Source organism: Salvelinus sp. IW2-2015, linkage group LG18 (genome assembly GCF_002910315.2).
Source record: "Salvelinus sp. IW2-2015 linkage group LG18, ASM291031v2, whole genome shotgun sequence".
Classification (NCBI taxonomy): domain Eukaryota; kingdom Metazoa; phylum Chordata; class Actinopteri; order Salmoniformes; family Salmonidae; genus Salvelinus; species Salvelinus sp. IW2-2015.
This window is the reverse complement of record NC_036858.1, coordinates 40,721,944-40,731,303: the sequence shown is the minus strand read 5'-3', so window position 1 is coordinate 40,731,303 and position 9,360 is coordinate 40,721,944. Positions and strand designations below refer to the sequence as shown.

Below are 9,360 nucleotides of genomic sequence, written 5' to 3'. Positions count from 1 at the left end.
CCTCCAGCATGACATTGCCACCAGCCATACTGCTCGTTCTGTGCGTGATTTCCTGCAAGACAGGAATGTCAGTGTTCTGCCATGGCCAGCGAAGAGCCCGGATCTCAATCCCATTGAGCACGTCTGGGACCTGTTGGATCGGAGGGTGAGGGCTAGGGCCATTCCCCCCAGAAATGTCCGGGAACTTGCACGTGCCTTGGTGGAAGAATGGTGTAACATCTCACAGCAAGAACTGGCAAATCTGGTGCAGTCCGTGAGGAGATGCACTGCAGTACTTAATGCAGTTGGTGGCCACACCAGGTACTGACTGTAACTTTTGATTTGACCCCCCCCTTTGTTCAGGGACACATTATTCAATTTCTGTTAGTCACATGTCTGTGGAACTTGTTCAGTTTATGTCTCAGTTGTTGAGTCTTGCTATGTTCATACGAATATTTACACATGTTAAGTTTGCTGAAAATAACAGAGGGAGGACATTTTTTTTTTTTTGCTGAGTTTACCTTCTAAGCTTTGTGAAAGAACATCAGGGTATAGTGATATGGTAATGCCAGAAAGAGTGAACGGTTACATAATAAAAGGTGAAGGAATTTTACATTGCAGGTTCGATTCTCATTGCAGAATTTAGATGTCTGAGATCTGATACAATGTGGAGAAAAGGGAAGGAAAGTGGAAAAATGTCAATGTGCAAGACAAATAACATTTATTTATTTGGTGAAATACTGATTGTTGGTGTTGTCCTTTCTCAAAAACATTTCACAAAAAGGAACTTTTTAATTGAGGAATAAGTCCATAAAAACAACATTTCAGAATGCTGTTTTGCTCGAGGGCAAAAGTCAGTGTAGTCGTTTGAAGATTATTGCGGTCACACTGTTGCCAGTCTTGCCACCAAACTGGAAGTGGGGTGTTGGTAGCTCTTTCACAAAATCAAACCCTGCAAGTCAAAGACAATAAGTTTATGAGCAGCAAGCATAGAGTTAACACCTTGCTGTGTTAGCATTGCTTTTCAAAATGTGAAACTCCCTCAAAACCCTTGCACTAGACTATGGTTTTGTGTGGGTTTTTAAGCAACTATCATTCACCATCTGTGGTGCATCTTCAAAGCCAGTAGAGAGAAGCTGTCATTTTGACAGATGATGTTCACATGGCCTTGGTCCCAAAAGCATCTCCCCAGCTCTTACTCATGCTGAAGGGTGACAGCAAATGGAAGCTTGCCTAAATACTGGCTAAACAAGGCTGCTTTTGTTATAACCTGACGTTTGACCAGAGAGCTGTCTTGGTTGTGGCATTATATCAACATTTTAATAATAGGCCAGACACCGAAATTAACCACCCAAACAAAGATTTTACAAGTCCAACAGACTGCCCTACTCCCTGCAGATAATACTTAACTTGCTATTGAGCATTCAAAATGATCATCATAATGGCATAAAAGATGCCAGAAACAATCAAGGTTACTGATGAGAACTGACTTTGCATTTAGGAAATAAACAGATATTTAGGTTATCATTATGTTGACTGTGGGATGGAGGCGTCCTGAAAAGTGTAATCCAATGGTGCACTCATAACATTCCAGGAGTGTCTCCGATGGTTCACTCACCTTGGCTGAACATCTGTAGTAGCTGTTCCTTAGTCCAGTTGCAGGAAGTGATGACYAATAGCCCCTCCTCCTTCAGTGCCCCTCTCAGGGATTGGATGTAACATGCTTTTCCCTCCTCAGTGTTCTCTGGGTTCAGGCTTATGGCGTCAAACGTGCCCTTGTCGATGCATACGTCAAAGCCGCGCAACTCTCCAGAGCAGCTCAAGAAGTCCACCTCCTAGTATGATGCAAAAGGCACAGTGAGTGAGTTGATATCAGTATATGCTTGAATCATATTTACATTTATATACAATAGCCTGGTACTCCAGATGTGTTGAGCTACATTATGGCTTTATGAGAGAGCCTGTACACCAAGTCTATAATTTCTCAAACTCTTTAGCATTAAACAACTGATAGTGCCTTTAGAAAGTATTCATACCCCGTGACGACTTCAACACTTTGTTGTGTTACAGCCTGAATTCAAAATGGATTAAATAGATTTTTTTCATCACCCACCAACACACACACAAATACCCCATAATGACAAAGTGAAAACATATTTCATAAATTGTATATAAATTGGCAAAAATGTAATACAGAAATCTCTCATTTACATAAGTATTGACAACCCCTCTGTCAAGTTGGTTGTTGATCACTGCTAGACAGCCATTTTCAAGTCTTGCCATAGATTTTCAAGCCAATTTAAGTCAAAACTGTAACTAGGCTACTCAGGAACATTCAATGTCCTCTTGGTAAGCAACTCCAGTGTATATTTGGCCTTGTGTTTTACGTTATTGTTCTGCTGAATGGTGGATTTGTCCCCCAGTGTCTGTTGGAAAGGAGACTAAAACAGGTTTTCCTCTAGGACTTTGCCTGTGCTCTATTCCCTAGTTCTTGCCGATGACAAACATACACATAATATGATGCAGCCCCCACCATTATTGAAAATATGAAGAGTGGTACTCAGTGATGTGTTGGATTTGCCCCAAACATAAGGGTCTGCTTCCAGGACATAAAGTTATTTTCTTTGCCACATTTTTTGCAGTTTTACTTTAGTGACATATTCTGTACAGGCTTCCTTCTTTTTGCCCTGTCATTTAGGTTAGTATTGTGGAGTAACTACAATGTTGTTTATCCGTCCTCAGTTCTCCTATCACAACCATTAAACTCTAACTCTTTTAAAGTCACCATTGGCGGTTTCCTTCCTCTCTGGCAACTGAGTTATGAAGGACACCTGTATATTTGTAGTGACTGGGTGTATTGAAACACCATCCGAAGTATAATTAATAACTTCACCATGCTCAAAGGGATATTCAATGTCTGCTTTCTTATCTACCAATAGGTGCCCTTCTTTGCAAGGCATTGGAAAACCTCCCTGGTCTTTCAGGTTGAATCTGTGTTTGAAATCCACTGCTCGACTGAGGGACCTTACAGATAATTGTATGTGTGGGGTACAGAGATGAGGTAGTCATAAATAAATCATGTTAAAACTATTATTGCACACAGTAAGTCCATGTAACTTATTATTTCACTTGTTAAGCTAATTGTACTCCTGAACTTATTTAGGCTTGCCATAACAAAGCGGTTGAATACTTATTGACAAGGCATTTCAGCATTTATTTTTTAATTAATTTGTAAAAATGTCTAAAACCATCATTCCACTTTCATATTATGGGGTATTGTGTGTAGGCCAGTGACACTAAATCACAATTTAATCAATTTTAAATTCAGGCTGTAACACAACAAAATGTGGAAACAGTCCAGGGGTATGAATACTTTCTGAAGGCACTACATATAAGGGACATTCAGCATCAATATTTGGCTTTAATATCTGTTGAACTTGAGTAACCACGTGACAGAGGCTAATATCTGTGAAAAATTAMAGCACTTTTGCCCCTGTGGTCAAACCTGACCACTGCTGAGGACCTACCACCAATGAAAGACCTCTTATACTTATAGGCCATGGAACACTAGACCTCTGGGGTGAGCCAATCAGCCACACACTCACCACCACCTAAGGGTCACCTCATTGGCATTTTATGAGGGYGTTAGCAGTGATTCAGTGTTGAGAGAAATCTGTATGTACATTGGAATGGCTCCGTTCGTTTTGGACGGATGCGGCCATAAACCTCAGTGATGTGATTTAGGCCAGAGGTGGGAGGGCAAGGCTTTAAAACAGTGGAAAAACACACATCCAAATGGTGACAGAGGTGGGATTGTCCCAGGCAGACACTAACTAGATGGTACACTCCAGGCTAGTCACTCACTCACACACACTTTGTCTTCTACTGCTCTGGGGGTATGGACCATGATGCTATCATACCATCTGATATACACACCCACCGCTACCCATTCAGGAATGCTGCCAGACTCGGGTCAATATTGACTTCAACAGCAAGCACCCTGACTAAGTACAGTATACAGTACACAGCTCCAGAGCAATGATCCCTCTAGCTCACAGAGAGAAGCATGAGATAGAAAGTTTAGTGAAGTTCAATCCCTTTACTGTGACAATTGTGATCGACCCAAAGCAATGTCAGCCACTTTCAATACAAACACCACAAAACAAAACTAACTATGGAAGACTTATTAGTATGCAAACCTAACTACGCAATAGATTTTGTTGTAGGCAGAACGCATCGGAGTAGATTGCCGTGCGGCATAACCAATCAGAGCTGCAGTAGGCTTATATGCAAATAAGCCATTGCCATATATGGATCTGTGCCATTTACTATGAACTGGACTGTTTACAGCAATACACTAAGTAGTCAACAACCAGATGGTAGCATCATTTGTCTGATTCTCCGTAATAATGTTATGGGAATAATAATGCATTATATTTTGTAAAGTGGTTTCTTGCATCAAACAACATTTWKYATCACCTCCTTGCCCTGCATGTATTGTTTCAGTCTCATGGAACGTAGGCCTACATCGAACAACACACATTGGCTGCTACTGTAGGCTTAATGGGGCGGCAGGTAGCCTAGTGGTTAGAGCATTGGACTAATAACCGAAAGGATGCAAGATCGAATCCCTGAGCTGACAAGGTAAGAAACTGTCGTTCTGCCCCTGAAAAAGACAGTCAACCCACTGTTCCTAGGCCGTCATTGAAAATAAGAATTTGTTCTTAACTGACTTGCCTAGCTAAATAAAAAGTGAAATTTAAAAAAATGATAAAACAGCTATTTCCATGTTAAAATGTTATGTAATATCTCCATTGTTTTTAATYTTAGGCCACTCTGGTAGGACTACATTATGATCAAATAGCCACAGTAGCCTACTTGGCCACTTAAAACTAATTTAAAGCGGGTACAGCCTCAGTGTTCACAGTAAACAAGGCTGGAAGTTGCACAGAACTTTCACAACGTTGAAGTTTGCTTTCAGCAGACCTGAAATTAGCTCAGTGGCATTTTTTTTTTAGAGGGAACATTGCTCCACAGGAAGGTGTACAGTAAGATATTATACTATGCATGTGTGTGTATGGGGAAGGAAACCTCACTCATCCCTAGGTACGGTATCGTATGGCTGAGCGGCATTTAAAAACTGTTTTTCTTGTACGTGTTCCTGCAGATGTGTTAAATCCCATCAGTTCTCCCAGGCACAAGGTGGCTGAATCCAAAGCCGGGCGGAGTCCCATTACTTTTAACACCCCCCCCCCGCTACCCCTCCACCATGCAAGGTAAACACAGGAGTTTCCCCTTATGGCAGCAGCCCTAGGCTAGGGGATACGGTGCGCTGAAAGCTAGTTTGTGTCACTGGCAGTTGAAGATTTCATGCAGAGCTAAGCATCAATGGCTGGGTTTGTCCGTGGCCTGGGGTCCATCCAAGAGACCCTCAGTCCTAAACATAATATTACTGGGATGGAGTAAGGGGATGTTGATAAATGTTGGAAATMGACATTTTTATATTCCAGTCCTGCACATGGCATTATACCATTACAGTATGCTTAAATCATAATTTTTTTGAACAATAAGGTTTTTTATTCATGAAATGGTCATTCTGACAGACATGTCACATATACAGTTGAAGTCAGAAGTTTACATACACCTTAGCCAAATGCATTTAAACTCCAGTTTTCACAATTGCTGACATTTAATCCTCGTAAAAATTCCCTGTCTTAGGTCAGTTAGGATCAACACTTTATTTTAAGAATGTGAAATGTCAGAATAATAGTAGAGAGAATGATTTATTTCAGCTTTTATTTCTTTCATCACATTCCCAGTGGGTAAGAAGTTTACATACACTAAATTAGTATTTGGTAGCATTGCCTTTAAATTGTTTAACTTGGGTCAAATGTTTTGGATATTCTTCCACAAGCTTCCCACAATAAGTTGGGTGAATTTTTGCACATTCCTCCTGACAGAGCTGGTGTAACTGAGTCAGGTTTGTAGGACCCTTGCTCGCACAAGCTTTTCAGTTCTGCCCACAAATGTTCTATAGGGTTGAGGTCAGGGCTTTGTGATGGCCACTCCAATACCTTGACTTTGTTTTCCGTAAGCCATTTTGACACAACTTTGGAAGTAGGCTTGGGGTCATTGTCCATTTGGAAGACCCATTTGCGACCAAGCTATAACTTCCTGACTGAGGTCTTGAGATGTTGCTTCAATATATCCACATAATTTTCCTCCCTAATGCTGCCATCTATTTTGTGAAGTGCACCAGTCCCTCCTGCAGCAAAGCACCCCCACAACATGATGCTGCCACCCCCGTGCTTCACGGTTGGGATGGTGGTCTTCGGCTTGCAAGCATCCCCCCTTTTCTTCCAAACATAACGATGGTCATTATGACCAAACAGTTCTATTTTTGTTTCATCAGACCAGAGGACATTTCTCAAAAAAGTACAATCTTTGTCCCCATGTGCAGTTGCAAACCGTAGCTTTTTTGTAATGGCAGTTTTGGAGCAGTGACTTCTTCCTTGCTGAGCGGCCTTTCAGGTGACGTTGATATAGGACTTGTTTTACTGTGGATATAGATAATTTTGAACCTGTTTCCTCCAGCATCTTCACAAGGTCCTTTGCTGTTGTTCTGGGATTGATTTGCACTTTTCGCACCAAAGTACGTTCATCTCTAGGAGACAGAACGCGTCTCCTTTCTGAGCGGTATGACGGCTGCGTGGTCCCATGGTGTTTATACTTGTGTGCTATTGTTTGTACAGATGAACGTCTACCTTCAGGCATTTGGAAATTGCTCCCAAGGATGAACCAGACTTGTGGAGGTCTACAATTATTTTCTGTGGTCTTTGCTGATTTCTTTTGATTTTCCCATGATGTCAAGCAAAGAGGCACTGKGTTTGAAGGTAGMCCTTGAAATACATCCATAGGTACACCTCCAATTGACTCAAATGATGTCAATTAGCCTATCAGAAGCTTCTAAAGCCATGATATCATTTTCTGGAATTTTCTAAGCTGTTTAAAGGCACAGTCAACTTAGTGTATGTAAACGTCTGACCCACTAGAATTGTGATACAGTGAATGATAAGTGAAATAATCTGTCTGTAAACAATTGTTGGAAAAATTACTTGTGTCATGCACAAAGTAGATGTCCTAACCGACTTGCCAAAACTATAGTTTGTTAACAAGAKATGTGTGTAGTGGTTGAAAAAGACACCAASCTATCTGTTTGTAAACTTCTGACTTCAACTGTATGCAGTCCACCACACCTATTTTTCTTCCAAAGCATTAGCGACCAATGTTATTAATTTATTAAAATATGACTGTATAATGAATAGGTATGAGGTATAGACATACTGTATGGAGGTGTGTGTTGGTGTCTGTGCATAGATCTCACAATATAATCAAATAGTGCCACTAACTGTTAAGTATACCATCTGATGTAACCATGTGTCCCATGCACATAACAATTGCTGGTATACACATGACCAAAACACTGGCTATTTGTTGTTTTGCAAAAGAGAAATAGGTACTCTTCCTTATCACTTGTGTATTAACAAAAACCGCTCAACTCCATTACTGTGCACTGCAATTACAAAGCTATTAAGCCTGCTAATGTACTGTGCAACAGCAGATACTATGCTGTTACTGTAGTGTTACTGTAGCGATTATAATTTCTACACACACACAGCAGTTAGGGCTTACCTTGACTTCCACATTAGAAAAGTCTTCTGTCTGCAGTACACTTCTTGCAAGTTTAACAGAGGCAGCAGAATAATCTATTCCTGTGAGATTTGTGTATCCACTTTTGGCCTAGAGAAAAAAAACATCTAAATGCATAAAGAACATGAATAGTCATGCAAAGGCAAAAATTATTGACATAGGTGAAGAAAGTATTTCATCTAATGTTGTCCTACACTGAGTGTACAWAACATTCCTAATATTGAGTTGCACCCCCTTTTAACCTCAGAACAGCCTCAATTCGTCAGGGCATGGACTCTACAAGGTGTTGAACGCATTCCACAGGGATGCTGGCCCAACTGTTGAGCGTGACAAACCCAGCAGTTGCATTTTTTGACAAACTCACCCTCTGAATGGCACACATACACAATCCATGTCTCAATTGTCTCAAGGCTTAAAAGTTTTTCTTTAACCCGTCTCCTCCCCTTCATCTACACTGATTGAAGTGAATTTAACAAGTGACATCAATAAGGGATCATAGATGTCACCTGGTCAGTCTGTCATGGAAAGAACAGGTGCTCTTAATGTTTTGTACATTCAGTATATGCTACAGGTGTAGGCCTAATATGCATTTTTACAGCATAGTAATTCCACACCTTTCCATTTTTTTCAAAGCCTACCAGTTCTACTAAGAGGACACCATTCCCTGTGCCAATATCAAGTATAGCAGCATCTTCTGGGATTTCCTCTTTTTCCATCCACCGCAGCACACGGTCCATACTCTCTTCTCCAAACCTTGGGAAAAAGATATGGGGCACAGTGCAGCACAATGTGTCCTTGGTTGCTGTATATTGTCGTAGGTGGTTCACTGGGGCAAAGTGTTACAGGCAAATTAACATTCCACCCATAGACATTAATTCCACCTCCCCAATCCATTGCAATTGAAAGTTGATATAGGGCTGCAGATCCATGTACACTACAACCAGAATTATCTTTACCATATCTCACCGACGTCCCCAATGTCTTTAAACGTCTGCAATTCCCTCTGGTACGCATCATCCCAGCTAAAAAATAAATGAAAATAATGTAACTCGCAAGGTACAGAAAGATGCAAAGTTTCAATAAATAGTGGAGTAAAACAGCTAGTGTGGCGTAGTGCCTTAATGATTTTTGGACCGTATGGGCTAATAAATACAAAAAATACAAACGTAACATTAGCAATTATGCTGGGCAAGGAGAACAGTGATGTGTCATTTGGAACACTCACTATTCTTTTGTTCCGAGCTTCGAGGGTGTAAAATCATCTTTGACCAAGTCCTCATTGATTTTTGAGGTGTTTGGACAGCCACGCGTGCATTCAATGGATTCCATACCAGATAGATAGCTAGCTTCTTGCTGTATAAACCAAAGTAGCTAACGCGGACAGGAAGCAAGCATCAAAACGTGTTCCTCTACTTTAATGTGCACATATTCTGTATGTTTTAAATAAGAGGAATACTGTAGCTAGTTAGGCAATGTAAATTAAGCGATATGCGTTATCGTTTATAATAATGCACAGACAGATACGTGTCCCATTATGTTTATGACGCCCAGAGGAGCGAGCGTGCAACCAAAGAGTTGTATAAGTAACTCAAGATAGACCATGGTAGGCAGAACAAGCAAGGATGWGGGCAGAGCCAAGTACGAGCTAGCGAGATCCTATTGACGCGTTCT

The 9,360-nt window shown here is 40.9% G+C and overlaps 1 protein-coding gene across 1 annotated transcript; it reads right to left on the bottom strand.

Moving 5' to 3' along the window:
- Positions 1–677: 677 nt before the first annotated feature.
- On the bottom strand, positions 678–9,282 carry eef1akmt2 (EEF1A lysine methyltransferase 2). The gene is made up of 6 exons (XM_024008635.2): positions 8,915–9,282; positions 8,646–8,711; positions 8,328–8,442; positions 7,672–7,779; positions 1,598–1,814; positions 678–931 (listed from the first exon to the last, which is right to left on the bottom strand). Exons 1-6 carry the CDS (start codon positions 9,016–9,018, stop codon positions 834–836), a joined length of 708 nt encoding a protein of 235 aa, XP_023864403.1. The 5' UTR covers positions 9,019–9,282; the 3' UTR covers positions 678–833.
- Between the last annotated feature and the right edge of the window lie 78 nt (positions 9,283–9,360).